The sequence below is a fragment of the Dermochelys coriacea genome, chromosome 26, assembly GCF_009764565.3.
Source record: "Dermochelys coriacea isolate rDerCor1 chromosome 26, rDerCor1.pri.v4, whole genome shotgun sequence".
Classification (NCBI taxonomy): domain Eukaryota; kingdom Metazoa; phylum Chordata; order Testudines; family Dermochelyidae; genus Dermochelys; species Dermochelys coriacea.
The window spans coordinates 11,672,559-11,698,288 of NC_050093.1; the positions used below are offsets into that span (position 1 = coordinate 11,672,559).

At 47.9% G+C, this 25,730-nt stretch overlaps 3 protein-coding genes across 3 annotated transcripts; 2 read left to right on the plus strand and 1 right to left on the minus strand.

The window, feature by feature from the left end:
- Nucleotides 1–236: 236 nt before the first annotated feature.
- Nucleotides 237–5,180, plus strand: FAM136A (family with sequence similarity 136 member A). Its single transcript, XM_038385115.2, has 3 exons — nt 237–424; nt 1,131–1,274; nt 2,980–5,180. Exons 1-3 carry the CDS (start codon nt 338–340, stop codon nt 3,166–3,168), a joined length of 420 nt encoding a protein of 139 aa, XP_038241043.2. The 5' UTR covers nt 237–337; the 3' UTR covers nt 3,169–5,180.
- A 1,107-nt stretch (nt 5,181–6,287) lies between these two features.
- Nucleotides 6,288–8,434, plus strand: SNRPG (small nuclear ribonucleoprotein polypeptide G). The gene is made up of 4 exons (XM_038384943.1): nt 6,288–6,429; nt 7,056–7,078; nt 7,699–7,823; nt 8,239–8,434. The coding sequence occupies exons 1-4, from the start codon at nt 6,398–6,400 to the stop codon at nt 8,287–8,289; spliced, it is 231 nt and encodes a 76-aa protein (XP_038240871.1). The 5' UTR covers nt 6,288–6,397; the 3' UTR covers nt 8,290–8,434.
- A 1,651-nt stretch (nt 8,435–10,085) lies between these two features.
- Nucleotides 10,086–25,351, minus strand: PCYOX1 (prenylcysteine oxidase 1). The gene is given in 9 exon segments (XM_038384942.2): nt 10,086–12,934; nt 13,321–13,473; nt 13,877–14,088; nt 15,246–15,420; nt 17,595–17,640; nt 17,642–17,692; nt 17,695–17,784; nt 17,786–17,805; nt 25,177–25,351. Coding segments are annotated over 9 exon segments (1,524 nt in total). The 5' UTR covers nt 25,295–25,351; the 3' UTR covers nt 10,086–12,275.
- Nucleotides 25,352–25,730: the final 379 nt, after the last annotated feature.

A 25,730-nucleotide genomic window follows, 5' to 3' on the forward strand; every position in this document is an offset into this window, starting at 1 on the left:
TCCTTCCCTTTCTACCCAGGGCTTTGGTAGAAGCCTCCCTGCAGGGACAGGCTGGGGGGGAGGAACGACGCCAGGGGGCACACTGAAGGAGTCCCCAAATCAGGGCGCCTATTGAGAGGGGCACTGGCAACGCTCCCCTTCCCTCCCCTCCAGCACACAGATGCCTCCATCCCCGGGGGCGGGGGGGTGCTCCCCTAGGGAAGCAGCGATGCAAAGTTGCAGTGCGCGCAGCCGGACACCAGAGGCCGCTGTGGCCCCCCCAGCCGGGGAAGCGCTGACCCGGGAAGCGAACGCACGGGGCAGCCCGTGTCCTCTGGCCCATGTGGACGCGGGCGGCATGGCCGAGGCTCAGCAGAGCAGGATGCAGGAGGCCATCGACAGCATGGTGCAGGGGCTGGAGCGGGAGAACATCCGGAAGATGCAGGTAACGGGGAGGGGGGGGGGTCCCCACTGGCCCTTCCCACCTCCCCCCCCCTCTTCTGTGCTGCCAGCCCCCCACCATCGACCTGCCCCTCTCCCCCCACCCTTCAGCAGCTCCCCGCTTTCTGACCCATTGCAATGCGTGCCCTGGGCGCCTCTGGCAATGCGGGGAGCAAGCCTAGCGCCCCCCACTTCCTCCCGCCCTTGTGTGTGTGTATGTAGAGGGGTCCTGGACCCTTAGTGAAGGGGGGGAAGGGGTCAGTGAGCTTCTGCCCCCATGCCACTGGTGTGTGTGTGTGCAGGGATCTGGGCCCCTCTGTGCGCAGGGGAGGAAAACCCGTGAGCCTAGCGCCCCCCACTTCTCCTGCCCTTGTGTGTGTGTATGTAGAGGGGCCCTGGACCCTTAGTGAAGGGGGGGGAAGGGGTCAATGAGCTCTGCCCCATGCCCACTGGGTGTGTGGTGTGTGTGTGCGAGCAGGGCTCTGGGCCCCGCACCGAAGTGGGGTGGGCTGAGTCAGGGCTACGCTCAAGGAGAGTTGGGGGGGCAAAGCCAGACCGTTCGGCAAATCCCAGGTGGATGGGAGGTCGGCACGATATGCACCGGGCCCCCCACTGAATGGGATAAGTGTATTGCGGGGCGTTCAGAAGTGCATTGCTACAGGCGACGGCTTTGGAGAAGCCCAGCCAACTCTCTTTCCCACTCTTGGCAGGGTAACATGTTTCGGTGCATGCAGGCCGACTGCTGCGAGAACGACACGGCCTCCATGCAGCAGGTGCACCACTGCATCGAGCGCTGCCACGCGCCCCTGGCCCACGCGCAGGCGGTCGTCACCAAAGAGCTGGAGAGGTTCCAGGTGAGGAGAAGGTGACCGGTGGACCCCGGTGCGGGCTATCCCTGACCTTCCGTCGGGAAATAGCATCGACAGGGGCGGTCTCTTGGGCCCTAGCTGCCCACGGAATCTTATCCCGGGTTAGTCTCAAGCTGGGCGCAGAGATTTGCCGGTGGATGCACCCAGGTTTGGAGTGTGGGGCGAGCCAGTGCTGTGCCAAACCCCGTTGCAGAAGTAACCTGGACAAAAAGGGATGTACCCAAGCAGTGAGTTGGTAACATGAACGGGGCATCTCGTTTTGGAGAAGAGATGACTTTGAGGGAGGGGGGTATTGGATACTCAGGGTTCTGTTCTGCGTTAAATCCAGGCTCATTGTGCAACACAAGGCTTGAAAGCTCTTGAAGAAAGGAGAACCTCCTGCAAAGAGAATGTGTATCGTTAGGATATATTTTTCAGTACTCCAGATCTAATGCTGGTGAAAGGTGCCAGTCTGAAAGCGGGGTGGCTGGAGTTCTCTGTCCTTGGAGCAGCTCCGGGGTGGGCAGAGGGAAAGCTTGATCTATCTGAGGTATTTTTATGGCCCCCTGTTACCATTGTACTGAGAGCCTCGCAGTCTGTTCACATGGTGTGTAATTACCTTCTCAACACCCGGGGAGGTAGGGCAGTGCTGTTCACAGAGTCGGTATTGTTCGCCCAAGATCACACAGGACGGCTGTGGCCAAGCAGGGACTTAAACTCAGGTCTCTCATGTTTTAACCCCAGGACCGTCCTTTCTCTTTTTGTCACACACTGAATTTGACTCCGTCCTGCTTCAGAAGGATGGCATGTGGGGGTCATAGAACAATGTGATCTTCAAGGGCCTCTCTCCTGAGAACCTCAGTAGAGGTCCCAGCAGTGGTGCAGCTTTTTTTATGTAGTGTAGATGCCTACTAGGAACTGGGCTGAGATCCACCAAGCAGCCATCGCATCATCTCTAAGCTGCTGCTGACCTGATCTTGGTTAATACTGATGACCTAGAGGTGAAATGCCCTGTGTCAAATACACATCATTCAGTCCTCGTCTCAATGTAAACTGCTGGCCATGTGGAACTGAGTAATTAACCACTGGAACAACTTACCAAGAGTTAGAATCATAGAATATCAGGGTTGGAAGGGCCCTCAGGAGGTCATCTAGTTCAACCCCCTGCTCAAAGCAGGACCAACCCCAACTAAATCATCCCAGCCAAGGCTTTGTCAAGCCTGACCTTAAAAACCTCTAAGGAAGGAGATTCCACCACCTCCCTAGGTAACGCATTCCAGTTCTGATGGATCACTGGCAATTTTAAATCGAGATTGGGTGTTTTGCAGAAAGCTCTGCTCTAGGAATTATTTTGGGGAGTTCTCTGGCCTCTGTTGTAAAGGACATCAGACTAGATGATCACAGTGGTCCCCTCTGGCCTTGGAACCAATGAGCTAGGCTGAGACACCTTGCCCGACTTATTGCACGTAGACCACCACATAGCAAAATGACTTTGGAGGTCTCTGCAAATGTGTAAACCTTCCAGCCTGCAGCAAGCTTCGTTCTTCTTCCATCCATCCCTCCATTACAAATATTTGTGTTCTGTGTCCAATGGCATGACAGCCTGCCATCTAAGAAGTGGATAAGAGCTCGTTTGTCCAGACATTACACCACCCAATGCATTTTGCTCGCAGCTGCGTGAACTCTAACTGTCCGGAATTCTCATTTGCAGGACCGTTTGGCTCGCTGCACGATGCACTGTAATGACAAAGCCAAAGATTCCCTGGATTCAGGGAGCAAGGAGCAGCAGGTGAAACAACAGCTGGAGAGCTGCGTGACGAAGTGTGTGGACGATCATGTGCATCTCATCCCCAGCATGGCCAAGAAAATGAAGGAGACTTTGGCAGCCATTGCACAATAAAGCTGTGTCTGTTTGGGGAGAGAGAGGGAGAAGTGTAGTTCCTATTAAAAGAGAGACATGTACACGGAGATCCGTGTTGGAAATTGAGGAATGAAAATGGATGATTAGGGTGATTTTGTATTTTCCAAGTATTGAAGTTGTCCATTCAAGAGCTGGTTTGGTTTAAGGGCTTGGTGGTCTGGGGCTGATTTGAGGGATGTCACCAGTTGTGGAGAGGACAGACTCCAGTTCTCAAAGGGTTAATGGTTAGTGGATGTACACACCATGCTGATAATAGCAGTGTCCTCCACTGACCTTGACTTCCCTCTGAATTTAGGGCTGCTGAAAGGCACCAGTTTGACAGGCCTGAAGAGCCTTTGTCCCTAAGACAGGGGTAACAGCAATGCAAGTTTCCCCAGTGCCGCCTAACCAATATGTCTCAATAGTGCCCTGCAGGAGTTAAGGGCCAGGTTCTCAGCAGATGTAAATCAGTGCAGCCCCATTAGTTACAGTGGAGCTTCGCCAGTGTAAACCCACTGAGGATCTGGCTCCAAAAGTCCAGTCTCTGTGTCTGTTTGATGGTGGTGATGTGATGGGCTAGGAGGATTTGAAGTGAAACTATCACAGGGTTGGGTTTGAACTGATACCCTAGAGTTCAAAGGGCCAGTATTCCTGCCTCACTTGTTCTCCAGGCTGTTGTGATTACAAAAAAATGCTTTGGGGACAGGATTTTCTCCTCCTCAGCTGCTCTCACATCTGCAGGACTTACCATCTAGCACTGACAGGTCCCCCTTGTCCCTCTAGTGCAGGTGCCTTTTGCCGTTGGAAGGAACAATTCAAAAGGGAGTGTGTGCAATGTATTAGATAATCAGTCTTTTTCTATTACAATGTTTCTTCCACCAGGAATCAGGGAGAATATTTTTGCATTGGTAGGTCAAGTCTCTGCAGTTAAAACATCTTCGGCCTCTACTGCCACTCAGACTGGTATAAATCAGAAGTAATGCTACTGTAATAAACTGAGATATGCCTGTGTGTAAACCCAGCGTGACTGAGTGGAGAATCAGCCCCTTGTCTTCATCAGGCCACCAACCCTGCAGTGTCTAATTCTACTAAGAGAGCAAGGTCATGCAGCCCAGTATGGGTTCTCTGGAGCAATGAGTCACAAGAAGTAGCATGGTCTGTAGAAAAGGAATGGCCAATACCACTTAATGATCCACTCCTGCTGGTTTTACACCAGTATGACTCTATTGGCTTTAGTGGAGTTACTCCTGATTTGTAGCGGTGTAAGGAACAGCAGCGTTGGGCCTAAAGTCTATCTTTAAGAGTTATACCAGGTACATTGTTCCATGCAGGGTGGCATAAATAACTCCTCACCTGAGCCTCTGCAAAACAACCACTGAAGGTTTTAATAGGTGGATTCTGTCCTCCTTTTTGAGCTGGTATTCCTAATTAAACACACAGAGAGCCTGTCTCTGTTCTCCCTCATCCTGGTATAAATCGGGAGTTTCTCTGCTAAAGTAATGGATTTACAGCAGCATAAATCAGTGCACAATCAGATTCTTCAGCATGTTGCAGCGCAGGCTTGAAGTGGATTTCACCTCTTGTTCCTCCCGGAGCAAGCGGGGAGAGGGAGCAATGCAGAGGAAGTTGGCTTGAATGCTGGGGCAAGGCATGACTCCGTGAGTCATAGAGCAGCATTACTGGCTGCTTCAGATGTGGAACCATTCAGCTGCAGGAAGAGACAGTTCTGAATCCGTGGTCCTCAAGGTAAATGAGCACGATACAGAGAGATGATCACCACCAAAATAAAAAGGGGAAATGACATCCAGTAAACAGCAGCACCATCTTGTCCTGTCCTTGTGACTGGAGACACTGTAGCGAGTATCTTAGGATGGTTCTATGTATTGTCAGCTGAATGACCTGTTTTGTACCTTCTCAGGAACAGCTATAATGAACACAACCATTTTGTTCTGTCCTTTTTAAAACTGATTTATTTTCTGAAAGTTTGATTCCAAAATAAATGTTAGACAACTCCTCTGTATTTTTACTTACGACACGGCTCGGCGTGGCTCCATTGTGAGAAGTGCTAGGTTTTGACTGTACGTGTTCTAGTGCGTTTTCCTCTCTTGAGCTCTTCATTTTGTATTATAGCTGTAGCCAGTGGGTTTCGCTGCTAACATTTAAAACAGTTCTAGTTCCAACTCCCTGCTTGGGAACCAAAGGGCAACCTTATTAGTAATCCTGTTTAGCGCCTGGGGGGGGGGGCAATGCAAAATGGTGCTGGGGGCTTTGCAAACAGACTAGGGGAGAGTCCCTTCCCCCCAAGAGCTTACAATCGAAACAGACAAGACAGGGAAAGGGCTGTAACATAGAATCAGAGCCATGAAAGGGGTGGCTGCAAAGGTAGGGAAGGTTTCTCCCGCATTGGAAAAAGAAAAGGAGGACTTGTGGCACCTTAGAGACTAACAAATTTATTAGAGCATAAGCTTTCGTGAGCTACAGATCACTTCCTCTACTGCATGCATCCGATGAAGTGAGCTGTAGCTCACGAAAGCTTATGCTCTAATAAATTTGTTAGTCTCTAAGGTGCCACAAGTCCTCCTTTTTTTTTTGCGAATACAGACTAACACGGCTGCTCTGAATCCCGCATTGGAGTTGCTGATTCACCACTTTCTTGTAGACTGGCCGCCTGTAAATCAGAGCGAGACCCGAATTTGCATGTAAATGTTGTACCTGGGGCTAATCTGCTGGAAGTGTGCAACTCAGTGGTACAAGCAGGGTCGTATTGCCGTGGGGAGCCGCGCACCAATATTTTTGGTGCTTCAGTGTGCAGCGGCAAATGCGCCGCTGACGGCTCCGTGTGGGGAATGGGCCTGATCATCCGCTCTCCATGCCCGTTCTGCAACTAACGTGCTCCGGAGCTGCCACTAAGTGGAGAGGGGCCTCTATTCTGAGGAATACGGGGGAAGTGAGTCACGTGCCCTCCCTGCGGCGCGGCCGGGAGGAAGCGGCACGGCCCGCAATTGAGTGAGGTCACCCGCAGGAGACACCGGCGATCGCGCTGATTGGGTCAGTGATTTGAAGCCATACGCATGCGCTCCCGGCGTTACTGTTGATTGGCTGAAAGGGGACGAGCACGCGGCCCCGGCGTAATCCCTGATTGGTCGCTGAGCCGCGGACGGGGTGACGCCAGCGGGGGCCGTGCGGAGGAGCGCCAGGCGGTTGTGGCGGGGCTGACTGAGGCGGCACCATGAGTAAAGCGCACCCGCCCGAGCTGAAGAAGTGAGTGCGGCCGGGGCGGCCATCGCCTCGCGGCGGAGGGGGGGGGGAGACTATGGAGCGAGCGGGGAGTAGCCCCTTGGGCCAGAATTTCAGTAGGACCCACCTTTATTGCCTACTCCCCCTGCGTCCCGGCATGCACCGCGCTGCCCCGCGGGGCCTCTCTGCGCGGGGTGGGCGAGACCCCCTCTAGGGTAGCTCCTCCCCCCCTCTCCCCCCGTGCTGGGCACGTGGTGCCACCTCGGGTAGGGCCCTGGGGCAGCCCCGCCCCATCCAGCCTGGCAAGGGGCACGTGCGTAGGGACCCCCTCCCCCACCCCTCTCCATTCTGGGTGCCATCAGCCTGGGTGCCCCAGAGCAGAGCTTTACTCAAGGCTCTGTGCCCCCCCCCACCCCAATACCCGCAGAGTTGCAATGAGCTGTTTGCCCGTGGGTCAGGCTGCCGGGCCGTGGTAACGTGCCCAGAGAACCCCGCACTGAGCCGGCGCATTGGCCATGGCTCGACACCTGCCTACGCGCCCGCGGGAAGCCCGGGCGCGGGCCGATTGGCCACGTCGTTCCTGTTGTAGGTTAACTCGTACCCTCTTTCTGCCCTGTTAACGTGCGTCTCTTCCCCCTTGTGCTTTTCAGATTCATGGACAAGAAGCTGTCACGTGAGTTATTTATGCGCCTAGATCTAAGGAATGCTGTCGTTTTAAAGTTCCCATTGTAGGAGGAAGAGAGCCTGAAACATAAGCCCGTGTATTAGAGGCCTGGTATGAGGCAGGACCTGCTCACAGAATCTGGCAAGAACAGGGACGATATTGCAGAAACGCACATTCCTAAGAAGTGCTAGTCACTGTGTATTCACACAAGCATCCTTATATCAAGGATGGTACAAAAACATTCCCCAAAGATAACAGGAATGCACCACAACTGTCACCAGCGTGCTAAATGCCTAATCACTATGAAGCTTTAATGTAACTTTACTCCTATGTTTTGAGGGGTACTATATGTGCTATCAGCCTTCGGTCTACTAATATTGACCACCATCCAGACTTCCTCATTATTATACTGCATTTTTGCATATGAAGCCTGTGGAATAGGGAATACTAGTTCTAGTAAGCAATGGTCCGTTCACATGTAGTATGCCTTGTGTTTCAAACCCTCATAGCTTTAAAAGATGGTTCTAAAGCTCCCGTCTCAAAGGTAACACTTTCTAACCAAGAAAGCTACATACTACAGCTGCATGCTGGTAGGTTTTTTTTAATTATTTACCAAATATTTTTTCTAGTAAAGTTAAATGGTGGCCGACATGTCCAAGGGATATTGCGAGGGTTTGACCCCTTCATGAATCTAGTGATAGATGAGTGTGTGGAGATGGCACAAGGTGGACAACAGAACACTATAGGGATGGTGGTAAGTAGAGTTTTCACCCCTATTGGATGGTGTGGGTTGAAACGTTTTTAGAGTGGGGGGGGGGAGGTTCCTTATTTCAGACTCTTTTTCCTCAGTCCCCACCTGTTGCCATAATTCCAATATCTCGATGAGCACTATTTTCTAGCAAATGTGCCTGAACCAGGTGAATTCTAGGAAACTAGATAGTCCACACCATACCTATCGCTGAATAATCTTTGGGAGGTTTATGAGTCAAAGTTAATTGCTGTTCATGTTTCTAGAAGAGCTAATCTGGAGAAATATACATGCTGTAGACCACTTCCTAGCTGGGTTGTTTGGTAGCATTAAATACTCTTGATCTTTGTCCCATCTCTAGTTTTGCTAAACCACATTGGTTGCGAAAGAATTCTAATCTTTTTATATTCCTTATTTTTAGGTAATACGAGGAAACAGCATCATTATGTTAGAAGCCTTGGAACGAGTATAGATTAACCAGTGAGCTCCTGCCTAGCGCTGTGACAAACCTCCCCTTAACTCCAGCTGTCTTGTTAACAAATGAGGAGTCTTCAGGAACTGTACATTCCTCATGTAAACTTATTTTTGTTAAATAAATTTTGTAATGGTTAACATAACTTGAGTAAATTAATTTAACTTCCTCTTAAAACTGGTGCCAATTGCCTGCTGAAATATCTTGTGCGTATTCCAGAAAGACTTGGCTCTGGAGTGTACCAGAAGTAACTGAGACTTGTATTGATTTATAGTTCTGTGGTAGCACAATAAGTGAGCTATACCTTTTTTATTTGACCATTTTATTAATACACAAGCTTTCAGGCCAGCAGGACTAGACACTTTTTTAATCTTTCCCCTTCATTATTTCAAGTGGAAAAATGTCTGGGAACAGGTCTCCAGTCTTCACAGCAGAAAAGAGCAAGAATCATGGACTGTGAATCTTTTCCTACATTGTTAATGGTAGCACTGTGAATTTCAATCTGCCTCTTTCCCATCCATTTTGGCCTATTTTAAAATGTGTTTAGAGCAGAAAGGTACTGAATTACTAATCTTTTTCCTTAGCTAGGGCAGGATGGCCTAGAGGATTTAGGTCTGGTCACGAGTCCAGCAGGGATGTGAAAAAGCCCACAGACTCTTTGCCTCTCCAATAAAGCCTTTGAGTTCACCTTCAGTGATTACTACATGAGCTGGGTGTGTCAGGCTCTTGGGAAATCAAAAACATGAAACATGGAACTTGTGTAGTGGTAAGAAAACTACTCCACTGTGATGTTTCTGGAGTTCAAACCATTCCAGCTGGTTCTGATAATGAAACAGCAGTATATTTATTATAGTGAACAACTCTAGCACAGTACAATAGATGAACTCCTTGCACAGTGAGCTGTTCCCTCATCATGTGGAACTAACATTTATAGATAGTGAAATTACAGCAGCAGATAATTTGGCCTCTGGACATGTGATTCATATTTCAATTTTGCTACTGCAGTGCAAATCCTCTAGCCAAACCCAAGCCTATTAAAAGATTTCATTGTTAAAGCATTTGCCCCACCTTTTGCTTTACAAAGAGTGGCACCTATTTAATTATATAAAAACCAAAATTAGTTCTGTTATACCTGAATAACTTTCACTGATATTGTCTACTGCTACTAGAAACGGGCCTTAAAAATGCTGAAGAAAGAATAGGCCAGTCCTAAGGATCTTCAAAAGATTAAACTATCAATAACTAGCATGTACATAAATATTAAAAAATGGTTGTATAGAAACTTGACACTTTTCTGTTATGAAGATTCTGTGGCTTTATACTTTTCTCCACAGTAGATTAGAAGGCACAGACATATGACTTATGGAAACAACCTAATCTTCCCAGGAGATGCAGCTACTGTTTAAAGGATGATCAAACCCCTGATGCAGTTTGCTTCTCAATACCACCCTCTACTCTGGTAGTTTGTTTCAGAGGACGTTTTTATATATAATTCCCTTTTAAACATAGAAAATTCAGTTGGAAGGCTTTACTTATACTGCTGACAACACTGCAGATTAGTAAAATTGAGTTTTAAAAGTACAGATTACCTTCCACTGTTTATGCCCCATTTATTGCTTGCATTTCTCTCAGTAGTCTTATAGATGCGATTAGGCCCAGTGACTTCCCATAAGTGTTGGTAAGATCAGGAGCTCAGTCAGTTTCAGGTTATTACTATTGCCAAGATTGAAAACTATTGGGAGTAGTTAATGGTTGAAGAACAGGTGTTAGTGAAAAAAATCTAAGGAGAAATGAAGTATTTCTGTAAAGCTTAATTTTACAAACTACCATAGCCCCGAATTAAAAACATCATCCATTTTTTAAAACAAAATTCTTTTTATATAGCACCTTTAAAAAGAAAGGGGTGGTGGTGGGCTTCTCTCTCCTTGCTGATGTCTTTTCAGCAAGACAGTGCCTGGGGATAGGTGAAGTTGTATCAAATCACACAGTAAAACTCAAAACAAAATACTTCCTCTTTAGGCATCTTAGCTTTTATAGGTAATGCAAAAGTTTCCATCAAATATGATCCCTCCCCAAATTAACAGTGCTTCATTAGGTACCTTGAATTTCTGTTGAAATTAGACAGCAGGTAGACTTACAAGTAAAAACCCATCAAAATTTATGCTGAGTATTGAGTATCACTCTTTAAACTACTTGTAGGACTTCAGCTCACTAATTGGTTAAAGCAGCCTGATTAAAAAAAAAAACAAAAAAACTGACCACTGACAACCACATATTTCTGCAAACATTTAATAATCTCTCTGGAGTGCTGGTACTTAAAGCAAAAGAAGATTTAATTAAGACGTGTTAGATTTACTGTGCTTGATCAGTCTGTGAAAGCTGTAAAATTATCAAGAATTAGCCTCGTGTAAAAATATGGCCCCAGTGCCCTACAAGCAAAATAATTTACACAAGTTGTGCAATCAAAAGAAACAAGAGACACCCCCCCCACCTCATTATTTAGAAAGTAAAATCCCCAAATTATTCCAGTCTTCCTCTTTACTGCGTGGCTGGCATGTCTTTGTGATTTCATTGACTGCTGACTTTCATAACGTTTCTGGTGTCTCTCAACCACTTTGACTAGTTAGGATTCTGTTGCATTAAATTTATACCATCTACCATTCTCCTTCTGTCGCCCTCATAAATATTTTATTTCTCTTCCTCTTAAATTCCCTCTATATTCACTCACCTGAAAAGCATGCTTTAAAATAAATTACAGTACTGTTAATACATGCTATGTCAAACCAATACTCTGTACTGAGATTGTCCAAAAAAAAAAAAAAAGTAAGATTCTAATGTATGAATAACCAAACTTTAAAAAATACAATTGCAGTTCCTTGTGATCCCGTGACTTATGGCCTTTTTCAGAGCTGTATATTAACCTCAGCTGGGAAGAAGCCACATTCACAGTTATCCAAATTATATTCAGGTGCTCTACTGTAGAACCTAACACTATTGTCTCCCAAAGGAAAGGGCATCTAATGTGGCTGCTAAGATTACAATAAAAATAGGAGAATAAAGGAAAAAAAAAATCAAGATTATTACAGAACATGCACTTAGACTGCTCCATACTTCAAAACTAAATACAAAAAACCCCTTTAAAACCAATTTAAAATTATTTTCCTTAAAAGAGGCAAAGTCAAATTTAGTAGCTCTCAAACCCTTTCAGATGGTAGAGCATTGCCTCTTTCTATTCATATAAGACCCCGGTAGCAACAAAAGCAATTGCTTAACATGGAAAGCTGATACTATATTAGGAAACCATGGAATTAATTTGTACTGAACTTAACATGGGTGAGCAGTTGGAAATGAAGTGAGCCAATAACATGTGATCAGACAGCCTCTTACACGCTATTTTCAAAATCTGATGTTGATTTTTAAAATAAAAGTGTGTTACACCTGGCTCCACATCCACCTGCCTTTTTCCTCTATTTAAGAGTTTCCTCCCTCCTTGCTGTGTAAAACAGTCACACACACACCACAGGAGACACTAAGGCCTCTATCCTGCAAATACGTAACCACATGCTTACCTGTTTGCAAGATCAGGAACTAGGTAATTATATATAAACAGGTCCCTAGTCAGGACTGTACTTAAGCACATGCTTAACTTTAAATACTTGCTTAAATGCTTATCTTGAATAGGGATGGGCTTTAGCACATGCTTAAGTGCTTTCCTGAGCTGGGATCAGAACACATAGGGGAAGGAGCAATTTAAAAACTCTACACCTCTCTGGACTTTCTCCACCTTCACTGTTGTGATAGGTAACACTTACGATTACTGTATCAGGTTAGAGGGGAAAATATTGCCATATATTCATTTTTAACAGTAAGGTGGGCAAGAAGGACGTAGCATTTGATCAATACCATCACCAATTTCCTCTGGCCATCACTGGGCAATCTAGACTCCCATCAGCGATGGGGATTTGCCGCTCATACCTGGATAAAACTCACAGCTCTGTTTTGAGTTTCTCATTTAAATCCTCCTGGTCAATCATGTTCACGTTTCCATACCAGTGATGGTAAGAAAGGAGAGCTGCATTTTTGGCAGCAATTGCACTCATTTCCATGGCACTTGCCACCCATTCTATGCCATTAAGGTAGTATATTCTATCATGGAGGATTATAGGTGGGCATTTCTTTGGGAGACTGTAGTGCGGGTAAGCCAGCCACTTCTTCTCTTTCACAGATTCATAGGATGAGAAAAGCAAATTCATCTGCTCCTTGGTGAGTGGTTCTTTTGAGAACACTTTCCAAACAGCAGGTCCCATGGGTTGTTTCACTTCCTCGTGTATGTTTTGGACAGGAGAGACAACAGCTATGCTGTTGATAAATAGTTTTGGATTTTCTGTTGTGAAAATGCCAACTAAATGAAAGTGGGAGGGGTCCTTGTAGCCGAAGAAGGATGCGTTTATGCGCCCATGAACAAAAGTTGCCACCGTCTGATGGTAATGGTCTGAGAATTGTGCAAGGGGCGGGTTAAAATTCCGGAAGGTGATGTTGGACATTTCATGATTCAATGGTGTAGCAATAAGAACTATATCATACATGTCTGTAGTTGACCCTGATGCAGAGTTGTAGCTCACTTCATACAACTTAACTGTACCTCCTGGAAAAAAGGTAATATTTAAGAAAATGCAGAATCTTCCTGGCAACAAGACATGAGTGTATTTTTTTGGGTTAATGCTTTTGTAAACTAGAATTTTTTGGGGAGGGATGGAGGGGAATTTTCCCTTATTGGAATAAGAACTTTTGCATCACATGTTGCACACCGGATCCTTTATTGACATAATTTAGAACAATCACAAGACTAGTGATTTTTGGGTGCTCAATTTGACTCCTTATAAGGGGCCTAAAAATCAGATGGGCCCTATATGTACGTAGTGACCTGAATACCAGGGTTCTTGAGATCGGCATCCAAATGTTTCAGCATATGTCGATCTCTAGTTTTAAAGCCTTTTCCTCTTAAGTCTAAAGAAAGCGAGCGCACCTCACCTGTGCGTTTGGGCCGCGTTCTCTCCTCTATAGAGGTAACCGTGCCAGAGATAAGTTGTGCTTTGGAAGCATAAAGAAGGCCAGTGCAGACAAGTTTGTTGCCACCTTTTACTGACCAAAGTCCAGAGTCTGCACTTGCCATAGACACCGCACCTGCAAGGGAACAGAATAATATTCCAGACACACTGTTCTAACATCCCATTCACTGAATTAAGCAGGAGATTGATCTTCAATCAGGGCTGGAATAGTAAAATGGAGCTAAGAAAACTATAGATCTCTAGGAAAGCGACCCACAAAACTTGCTAAAAATAATGGTGCCAAATAGGAAAGAAAATTGTTCAGAAGCTATCGGAATATCACAGTGAGCAAGAGAAGTAATCCCCGTTTCCTTAGGGCTGAATGCATCGCCTTCAAAGCCTACCCACGCCTAGGGAGCAAGAATCCTAAGAATGAGTTTCCATTACAACACAGCAGAGGTCACAACACCCAGCCCTTTAATGATAGTTTCATCTGCCAACAGAAACATGTAAGTAAGGGAAGACAATTAAACACACACCTACAAACCCATTAATGTTGGCGCCTTGGCCGTAATTGACTCTCATGACTGGAGTAACCACCTCATAGATAAACTTCTGGGAGAAGCCAGCCTTCTGCATAGTCTCATCAATGGTCCGATTCAGCATCTGGATAAAGTCATTCCCTCCAAGCGCACGAAGCAAGCCCTCTGTGCTGCTGAAGGAGTAGTCATGAGACTGATAGCGGTAGATTCTTTATCCAAAAGGAGAGACATATTAGTAAAAGACTAATATTGACTATACAAGTTAGCACAGAACAATTGACTTGCAGTCACTGACTTAATGTAAATGAAAAACATTTACAGAAATAGCAAAATTTCTCAGTGCACTTCCAGTTTTTCATTTTTCTCTGCAAAGACCAGTATGCGGCGGTCTGACCATTTTAGATTTTGTCTCTGTTCCACTGCTCCCTCCTGACAACTTTCAGAGTAGCAGCCGTGTTAGTCTGTATTCGCAAAAAGAAAAGGAGTACTTGTGGCACCTTAGAGACTAACAAATTTATTAGAGCATAAGCTTTCCAAATGCATCCGATGAAGTGAGCTGTAGCTCACGAAAGCTTATGCTCTAATAAATTTGTTAGTCTCTAAGGTGCCACAAGTACTCCTTTCCTGACAACTGAGATCAACTGTGGTGTTCATGCCGATAGTCCTCGGCAGTGCGTTCTTGGAAACTGGAGACAAGGGATTCTCAATGGGACCATCAGAATCTCTCAACCTTCAGAACAAGGGACAAGGCTCATCTTGCCAGCCAAACCATAGCCTAACACATCTAAAACAAAGCCCTGTGGATCTTTTCATAACTTTTCTGACTTCTTTCCTCATGGGTGGGTACTTTTGCTCACTGCAGGCAGTTATTAATTAACGCCTGTTTCTGTGTTTTATGCACCCAAATGCCAGTGTGATGAACACGCTACATTAGGGCAAATTGTACTGATGACTCCTTTCGCTCAAAATTATATTGTCTGGTCTACATTCTACAATGTAGAAGTGGTGATTGCTGTGATTGTGCTTACTACTACAAACTGCACTGTTTAAACAGTAATCCTATTTTAATTAGAACAGTTTACAAAGTAAAAGAGCAGGCAACAAAAACTACATATAGAGATCACCCCACTGCCATGAAGAATGAATCCTGGGTTGCCCTATCTATATTGCGACATACCCTTGTAGGAAAAAAGACCCTGGAAGATCACAGGAGAGAAACAGAAAGAGGGTCAAGAAAAAACAAACCTCAACTGCCACCTTTTTATTAATAAATGTTTCTATAGCATTCGTCGTCATAGACAGTACCTACCAGTTTTTAAATCACTCCAGTAGGAGAATTAATTTAGTTCAGGCTTTACATCATTACCTCATAAACTTGTCCAAGATATCTTCCACCCACATGTTCATTCGCACAGGGTTGAATCCATAATGCCAGAGAAGTTTCAGAATATTGATAATGTACCAGCTACTCTCCTCAAATACAAACTCATCTCCGTTGTAAATGCCCAGAAGGCCATTTTGGTTCTCAGGAACAGAGAGTCCTGCAAAGGAGAGAAATATCTGCCATAAGCTAACAGGGCCTGCTGGCATAATTTAAAAAGGAACAGGACTATCTATTGCACAGTACTGCTCAGGAAGCATAAAAGGTGCATCATTATAAACAATGACAAGTTCAATAATTCTGACTTATCAGTCCAAACTGTCTAGATTTTTATTATTTCCTTTTAAAAATCTGAGCAGCAAAGCTGGCTCTGAAAAATTTGAGTGGTGCCCCAAGAGTGCAGGAGTTCAAAATGACTTCCTCTAAGATTACACCAGGATTATTTCAACTCAAGTAAACAATAATGTAACGTGCAGGATAGTGAGTATGTTCAGTATTGTCCTTGAGTGGAGAGAATCAAAGCTACTCAAACAGGCCACAAACTGCTAATAGAGATTTCCTTTCAGCTCAAGCACTATGAACCTGTATTTTGAATCAAGAAGCTCTGTGTTCTAGTCTGTCTGGCTTTAAAATTCAGAGTGGCTGTGGTATACAGTATAGCAATAACCAGGAATTTCATGGATATTACAATATATCTTAGATATTTTGCTGTGGTCATCCCGTTTAGTCAAGAGCAGCTAAACACTTAGAAGGAACAAAAGGATCTTGCAAAAAAGCCTAAAAAAAAATCAAGCGGTTCCAACCCTCTAAAATAACATCTTTCAGAGTAGTAGCCGTGAGTAATACATAAGATTTGTTTTGTTTTGTTTATTACAGTCACCAAACTGAATCTTGCCAGCCTCCAAACCCAAGGAGACTCTAATAACAGTTGTGTTAGTTGGGCAGATGTAATGGAATACACCCCTGGGTTCACATCATACACACTATTGTAATAATCTTTGTACAAGATATGCCTTGTGAGGTATCATTTGCAAACTCTTTACTTGCAGATCACTAATGTCATGATAAAATGTGTGTAACAGCTTAGAATCATAGGACTGGAAGGGACCTCGAGAGATCATCTATGCATGAAGTTCAGGGGACAGGACTAAAGTTATTCATTTCCCCTGTATGACATTAAAATACATGTTTAGACTCACATAGCACCAAACTGGTTCAAACAGACCTGTCTTGAACAAAGGAGTGCTATGCTTGTCTTAATTTGCATTTAAGCGGTAAACAGAGTCTCATAGGAGAAGGGGGGAAACGGGAGAGAAATAAAGAAAGAAAGCTCACATAAGTGAAAAAACCAGCAGAGAACATCCTTCCACACACTTTCTCTCCGGTTCTCAGCTGAAAATGTTTTCAAGAGGGAACTGAAATTATAAAAGCAAACACACACCGTACCCACCTCATTCTCCGCACGGAGAAGAGAAAGGAAACAGCCTTTGGACTCTGTGGGAGGAGTCCTGACCCGAAGAGTTGGTGCAATAAACTGTTTGAAGCATATGCTGAGAAACTTCGCTTGACTCTAATATCGTTTGTTAAGTTAGGCACTAGAAAGCATTTTATCTTCATTTTTCTGTAACCTTTGTAACTTTTATGCCTCATATCGGTACTCAAAATCTCTCTCGGTAGTTAATAATCTTGTTTTATTGTTTTTTCTAATCCATGTAGGTTTACGTTAAAGTGTCTGGGTAACTCTAAGATAACAGGCTAGTGTATATTATTCCTTTAAAGGAGTAACAGACTTAGTATATTTGGACTGTACCCAGGAGAGGATGGGGCAGTACAAGGCATACATTTTCTGAGGGGAAATCCAGGACTGGGAGTGTGTTGGGATCACCTGCAGTATAACCAAAGCTGGTGAGAGTCAGGGTGTGATTGGCAAGCTGCAATTACACAAACACATCTGGGAGTGACCTGCATGCTGGAAGGCTGTTTTTGAGTAGTCCAGGTTGGAGGCTACATTCAGCAAGATTGGTCCTGCTTTGATGGGGATTTGTCCTGCTTTGAGCAGGGGTTGAACTAGATGACCTCCTGAGGTCCCTTCCAATCCCGAATATTCTATGATTCAGACATTGCAAGGCACTCCAGGTAAGAAGGCAGGGATGACAAAGCCACCCATTGGTCTGGATTGCACCCCACTATGTCACAGCAGCCTGATGGATTGTCCTTTCATGGATACCAATTGTAACTCCATTGACTTAAAATTGATGTTCCTCCGTATTTGCATTGGTGGTGAGTGGAGAAATGCGCCCAGAGACTTCTGCTCCTTAGGAAAAAGTCACATACCTAGCACCTTGACGAAATGCTTCATATGCAGGTTAAGAGGATGGAGTGATGGCTCCTCCTGCTTCATAGTCTTTTCCTTCCACATTAATAGTCGCCAAAACGGCCCCCCCACCGTTCCTTTCTCAAACACGTCAATCTGTACGTCTTTCCCAAACTTTCTGGCGTAGAAATAGGCTGCCGAGGTGCCCCCCAATACCAGCCCCGATAACAGCTGAAAATACATTTTACAAGGAAGTTAATTTCCCTCTGAATTCAGGCAGCCCTCCTGCCAGTGTCAATTGTGGCTCTCTTCCTCCAGGGATGTCTCTATCCTTGGGACGACAGAGACGGAGTTTCATTTGAGGGGTAGAATTTTCCAAAGCATCTAAGTGACTTGTGCTCCTAAATCTCTTTTGGGCTTTTGAAAATCCCACCTTAAATTCTTTAAATCCACAATCCTTCAGCTGAACATTAATTTGGGAGAAGCAGGAAAACCTGGTCTACACTAGAGAATTAGTCAACTTAACTGTCCATACCCGTGAGTGGCGCAATTTAAGCCGACCTACCCCCAGTGTAGACAGCAAATTCTTCCATCAGCCTAGCTATCGCCTCTCCGGGAGGTGGAATACCTATACAAATGGGAGATCTCCTCCCATTGGAAGTAGTGTCTACACTGAAGCGCTACAGCGGCGCAGCTGTGCCACTATAGCATTTCAAGTGTAGACAAGGCCAAAGATTATGAGTTGCTCACATCCACATGGTAACATGTATCATGTATGTAATGTAGCTGGCTGTGTTATGTAGCCGGTTTAGCATTCCAGGAATGTTGGCAAATCTTGCTGCAGGGCAGGGGTTGCAGCATCAATTAGTAATTCATATTTATCATTTGTGGTAGCAAGATAAGGGACTTGCAAGCACTTGATGGACTTGAGCAAGTCACTTAGGTACAAATGTATTTAGGCTCCTAACTTCCTGGACCTTAGGCTCTCTGTTTCTCAAGGTATCCCTATACTACAGATTTCAGAGTAGCAGCCGTGTTAGTCTGTAGTCGCAAAAAGAAAAGGAGTACTGTGGCACCTTAGAGACTAACAATTTATTAGAGCATAAGCTTTCGTGAGCTACAGCTCACTTCATCGGATGCATTTGGTGGAAAAAACAGAGGAGAGATTTATATACACACACACAGAGAACATGAAACAATGGGTTTATCATACACACTGTAAGGAGAGTGATCACTTAAGATAAGCCATCACCAACAGCAGGGGGGGGGGAAGGAGGAAAACCTTTCATGGTGACAAGCAGGTAGGCTAATTCCAGCAGTTAACAAGAATATCAGAGGAACAGTGGGGGGTGGGGTGGGAGGGAGAAATACCATGGGGAAATAGTTTACTTTGTGTAATGACTCATCCATTCCCAGTCTCTATTCAAGCCTAAGTTAATTGTATCCAGTTTGCAAATTAATTCCAATTCAGCAGTCTCTCCTTGGAGTCTGTTTTTGAAGCTTTTTTGTTGAAGTATAGCCACTCTTAGGTCTGTGATCGAGTGACCAGAGAGATTGAAGTGTTCTCCAACTGGTTTTTGAATGTTATAATTCTTGACGTCTGATTTGTGTCCATTCATTCTTTACGTAGAGACTGTCCAGTTGGCCAATGTACATGGCAGAGGGGCATTGCTGGCACATGATGGCATATATCACATTGGTAGATGCGCAGGTGAACGAGCCTCTGATAGTGTGGCTGATGTGATTAGGCCCTGTGATGGTATCCCCTGAATAGATATGTGGACAGAGTTGGCAACGGGCTTTGTTGCAAGGATAGGTTTCCTGGGTTAGTGGTTCTGTTGTGTGGTGTGTGGTTGCTGGTGAGTATTTGCTTCAGATTGGGGGGCTGTCTGTAAGCAAGGACTGGTCTGTCTCCCAAGATCTGAGAGAGCGATGGCTCGTCCTTCAGGATAGGTTTGTAGATCCTTGATGATGCGTTGGAGAGGTTTTAGTTGGGGGCTGAAGGTGATGGCTAGTGGCGTTCTGTTGTTTTCTTGTTGGGCCTGTCCTGTAGTAGGTGACTTCTGGGTACTCTTCTGGCTCTGTCAATCTGTTTCTTCACTTCAGCAGGTGGGTATTGTAGTTGTAGGAATGCATGATAGAGATCTTGTAGGTGTTTGTCTCTGTCTGAGGGGTTGGAGCAAATGCGGTTATATCGTAGCGCTTGGCTGTAGACAATGGATCGAGTGGTATGATCTGGATGAAAGCTAGAGGCATGTAGATAGGAATAGCGGTCAGTAGGTTTCCGATATAGGGTGGTGTTTATGTGACCATCGCTTATTAGCACCGTAGTGTCCAGGAAGTGGATCTCTTGTGTGGACTGGTCCAGGCTGAGGTTGATGGTGGGATGGAAATTGTTGAAATCATGGTGGAATTCCTCCAGGGCTTCTTTTCCATGGGTCCAGATGATGAAGATGTCATCAATGTAGCGCAAGTAGAGTAGGGGCATTAGGGGACGAGAGCTGAGGAAGCGTTGTTCTAAGTCAGCCATAAAAATGTTGGCATACTGTGGGGCCATGCGGGTACCCATCGCAGTGCCGCTGATTTGAAGGTATACATTGTCACCAAATGTGAAATAGTTATGGGTCAGGACAAAGTCACAAAGTTCTGCCACCAGGTTAGCCGTGACAGTATCGGGGATACTGTTCCTGACGGCTTGTAGTCCATCTTTGTGTGGAATGTTGGTGTAGAGGCTTCTACATCCATAGTGGCCAGGATGGTGTTTTTAGGAAGATCACCAATGGACTGTAGTTTCCTCAGGAAATCGGTGGTGTCTTGAAGATAGCTGGGAGTGCTGGTAACGAAGGGCCTGAGGAGGGAGTCTACATAGCCAGACAATCCTGCTGTCAGGGTGCCAATGCCTGAGATGATGGGGCGTCCAGGATTTCCAGGTTTATGGATCTTGGGTAGCAGATAGAATACCCCAGGTCGGGGCTCCAGGGGTGTGTCTGTGCGGATTTGTTCTTGTGCTTTTTCAGGGAGTTTCTTGAGCAAATGCTGTAGTTTCTTTTGGTAACTCTCAGTGGGATCAGAGGGTAATGGCTTGTAGAAAGTGGTGTTGGAGAGCTGCCTAGTAGCCTCTTGTTCATACTCCGACCTATTCATGATGACGACAGCACCTCCTTTGTCAGCCTTTTGATTATGATGTCAGAGTTGTTTCTGAGGCTGTGGATGGCACTGTGTTCTGCATGGCTGAGGTTATGGGGTAAGCGATGCTGCTTTTCCACAATTTCAGCTCGTGCACGTCGGCGGAAGCAGTCTATGTAGAAATCCAGGCTGCTGTTCGACCTTCAGGAGGAGTCCACCCAGAATCCTTCTTTTGTAGTGTTGGCAGGAAGGTCTCTGTGGGTTAATATGTTGGTCAGAGGTGTGTTGGAAATATTCCTTGAGTCTGAGACGTCGAAAATAGGATTCTAGGTTACCACAGAACTGTATCATGTTCGTGGGGGTGGAGGGCAAAAGGAGAGGCCCCGAGATAGGACAGATTCTTCCGCTGGGCTAAGAGTATAGTTGGATAGATTAACAATATTGCTGGGTGGGTTACGGGAACCATTGTTGTGGCCCCTTGTGCATATAGTAGTTTAGATAGCTTAGTGTCCTTTTTCTTTTGTAGAGAATCAAAGTGTGTTTTGTAAATGGCTTGTCTAGTTTTTGTAAAGTCCAGCCACGAGGAAGTTTGTGTGGAAGGTTGGTTCTTTATGAGAGTATCCAGTTTTGAGAGCTCATTCTTAATCTTCCCCTGTTTGCTGTAGAGGATGTTGATCAGGTGGTTCCGCTCCAGCTATCTTCAAGACACCACCGATTTCCTGAGGAAACTACAGTCCATTGGTGATCTTCCTAAAAACACCATCCTGGCCACTATGGATGTAGAAGCCCTCTACACCAACATTCCACACAAAGATGGACTACAAGCCGTCAGGAACAGTATCCCCGATACTGTCACGGCTAACCTGGTGGCAGAACTTTGTGACTTTGTCCTGCCCCATAACTATTTCACATTTGGTGACAATGTATACCTTCAAATCAGCGGCACTGCGATGGGTACCCGCATGGCCCCACAGTATGCCAACATTTTTATGGCTGACTTAGAACAACGCTTCCTCAGCTCTCGTCCCCTAATGCCCCTACTCTACTTGCGCTACATTGATGACATCTTCATCATCTGGACCCATGGAAAAGAAGCCCTGGAGGAATTCCACCATGATTTCAACAATTTCCATCCCACCATCAACCTCAGCCTGGACCAGTCCACACAAGAGATCCACTTCCTGGACACTACGGTGCTAATAAGCGATGGTCACATAAACACCACCCTATATCGGAAAACTACTGACCGCTATTCCCTACCTACATGCCTCTAGCTTTCATCCAGATCATACACTCGATCCATTGTCTACAGCCAAGCGCTACGATATAACCGCATTTGCTCCAACCCCTCAGACAGAGACAAACACCTACAAGATCTCTATCATGCATTCCTACAACTACAATACCCACCTGCTGAAGTGAAGAAACAGATTGACAGAGCCAGAAGAGTACCCAGAAGTCACCTACTACAGGACAGGCCCAACAAAGAAAACAACAGAACGCCACTAGCCATCACCTTCAGCCCCCAACTAAAACCTCTCCAACGCATCATCAAGGATCTACAACCTATCCTGAAGGACGAGCCATCGCTCTCTCAGATCTTGGAGACAGACCAGTCCTTGCTTACAGACAGCCCCCCAATCTGAAGCAAATACTCACCAGCAACCACACACCACACAACAGAACCACTAACCCAGGAACCTATCCTTGCAACAAGCCCGTTGCCAACTCTGTCCACATATCTATTCAGGGGATACCATCACAGGGCCTAATCACATCAGCCACACTATCAGAGGCTCGTTCACCTGCGCATCTACCAATGTGATATATGCCATCATGTGCCAGCAATGCCCCTCTGCCATGTACATTGGCCAACTGGACAGTCTCTACGTAAAAGAATGAATGGACACAAATCAGACGTCAAGAATTATAACATTCAAAAACCAGTTGGAGAACACTTCAATCTCTCTGGTCACTCGATCACATACCTAAGAGTGGCTATACTTCAACAAAAAAGCTTCAAAACAGACTCCAAGGAGAGACTGCTGAATTGGAATTAATTTGCAAACTGGATACAATTAACTTAGGCTTGAATAGAGACTGGGAATGGATGAGTCATTACACAAAGTAAAACTATTTCCCCATGGTATTTCTCCCCCCCACCCCACCCCCCACTGTTCCTCTGATATTCTTGTTAACTGCTGGAATTAGCCTACCTGCTTGTCACCATGAAAGGTTTTCCTCCTTCCCCCCCCTGCTGTTGGTGATGGCTTATCTTAAGTGATCACTCTCCTTACAGTGTGTATGATAAACCCATTGTTTCATGTTCTCTGTGTGTGTGTATATAAATCTCTCCTCTGTTTTTTCCACCAAATGCATCCGATGAAGTGAGCTGTAGCTCACGAAAGCTTATGCTCTAATAAATTTGTTAGTCTCTAAGGTGCCACAAGTACTCCTTTCCCTATACTACAGAGTCAGCTAGGCTTCATAATTACATCTTGGGCCTGCACAATTACACCTTGGGCCTGCACTGTCTTGGTCCTTCGGCAGTAGTCATCTGCACCAGCATAAAAACATGCTAAGTGGGTGTAAAATGCTACCACATGAGAAGGGTCGTACGTTCCACCACCTTGCACTGGGACAAATGACTGCACAAGGTGCAAGACACCAGAGACACAAGATTCATTTCTTCAAAGCTTGTGTGTGTGGGGGGAAACTATTGAGAACATAGACTCCTAAGGGCAAAGAAAGTAATGAGCCAACTGTGAATCCAGGAAGTATTTTAAAGCTCAGTAACAAATTCTCACAAACTTTCAAAACTAGATATCCAATCAATATCACATGGGCTTCACTTAGGTTTTGTTACAGATGACCTACGCCAACACAGAAATTCAAGAGTCTATGAACGTTGGGGAGTTTCCTGAACTTTGTGGCTACCTATAGGATTTTAGTGAGCTGGGGGGGAAAAAAAAACAAACAAAAAAAAAACACCTGGGTCCAAACTGTCCCCAGCCTTCCCCAACCCCCCACCCCACATCCCCTGCAGCTGGGCCCCAGCCTTCCCCAACCCACGTCCCCTGCCCCCCTCCCCTGCAGACTGGGCCCCTGCCTCCCCCAACCCCACGTCCCCTGCCCCCCTCCCCTGCAGCTGGGCCCCTGCCTCCCCCAAACCCCACGTCCCCTGCCCCCCTCCCCTGCAGCTGGGCCCAGCCTCCCCAACCCCACGTCCCCTGCCCCCCTCCCCTGCAGCTGGGCCCCAGCCTCCCCCAACCCCACGTCCCCTGCCCCCCTCCCCTGCAGCTGGGCCCCAGCCTCCCCCACCCCCACGTCCCCTGCCCCCTCCCCTGCAGCTGGGCCCACTGCCTCCCCCAAACCCCACGTCCCTGACCCCCCTCCCTGCAGCTGGACCCCTGCCTCCCCCAACCCCACGTCCCTGCCCCCTCCCCTGCAGCTGGGCCCCTGCCTCCCCCCAACCCCACGTCCCCTGCCCCCCTCCCCTGCAGCTGGGCCCCAGCCTCCCCCAACCCCACGTCCCTGCCCCCCCTCCCCTGCAGCTGGGCCCCTGCCTCCCCCAACCCCACGTCCCCTGCCCCTCTCCCCTGCAGCTGGGCCCCTGCCTCCCCCAACCCCACGTCCCCTGCCCCCCTCCCCTGCAGCTGGGCCCCTGCCTCCCCCAACCCCACGTCCCCTGCCCCCCTCCCCTGCAGCTGGGCCCCAGCCTCCCCCAACCCCACGTCCCCTGCCCCCCTCCCCTGCAGCTGGGCCCCTCCCTCCCCCAACCCCACGTCCCCTGCCCCCCTCCCCTGCAGCTGGGACCCAGCCTCCCCCAACCCCACGTCCCCTGCCCCTCTCCCCTGCAGCTGGGCCCCTGCCTCCCCCAACCCCACGTCCCCTGCCCCCCTCCCCTGCAGCTGGGCCCCTGCCTCCCCCAACCCCACGTCCCCTGCCCCCCTCCCCTGCAGCTGGGACCCAGCCTCCCCCAACCCCACGTCCCCTGCCCCTCTCCCTGCAGCTGGGCCCCTGCCTCCCCCAACCCCACGTCCCCTGCCCCCCTCCCCTGCAGCTGGGCCCCTGCCTCCCCCAACCCCACGTCCCCTGCCCCCCTCCCCTGCAGCTGGGCCCCAGCCTCCCCCAACCCCACGTCCCCTGCCCCCCTCCCCTGCAGCTGGGCCCCAGCCTCCCCCAACCCCACGTCCCCTGCCCCCCTCCCCTGCAGCTGGGCCCCAGCCTCCCCCAACCCCACGTCCCCTGCCCCCCTCCCCTGCAGCTGGGCCCCAGCCTCCCCCAACCCCACGTCCCCTGCCCCCCTCCCCTGCAGCTGGGCCCCCCAGCCTCCCCCAACCCCACGTCCCCTGCCCCCCTCCCCTGCAGCTGGGCCCCAGCCTCCCCACCCCCACGTCCCCTGCAGCTGGGCCCCCACCCGAGGCCCCCTCTCCCCCGCAGCTGGGCCCGGGCCTCTCCCCGCCCCCCCAGTACCGATCTTGCCGGGAGGGTAGCGCAGCTCGCTGGCCCCCGCCGCCCCCCGCCCCAGGGAGGCGAGGAGCAGGAGCAGGGGCAGGGGCAGGGGCAGGGGCGCAGGCAGCCGGGTCCGCATGCTCGCCCCGGGCAGGGATCCCGCCGCGCTGCCGTCTGCGGGCTCGGGAGGCGGCGCCCGGCGGGCGGGGGCGGGCTTGGAGGGAGGGGGGCTCCCGTGGGCATTAAGGGTCGGGGGTGCCCTGGGGAGATGCTGGGGGGGGTTGGAAGGGGGGGTTGCTGGGGGGTTGGAGGGAGGGGGGCTCCCTGGGGGAGATGCTGGGGGGTGTTGGAGGGAGGGGGGTTCCCTGGGGGAGATGCTGGGGGGTGTTGGAGGGAGGGGGGTTCCCTGGGGGAGATGCTGGGGAGGGGTTGGAGGGAGGGGGCTCGCTGGGGGGGGGGTTGGAAGGAGGGGGGCTCCCTGGGGGAGATGCTGGGGGGCTCGCTGGGGGGGGGTGGGAAGGAGGGGGGCTCCCTGGGGGAGATGCTGGGGGGGTTGGAGGGAGTGGGGGCTCCCT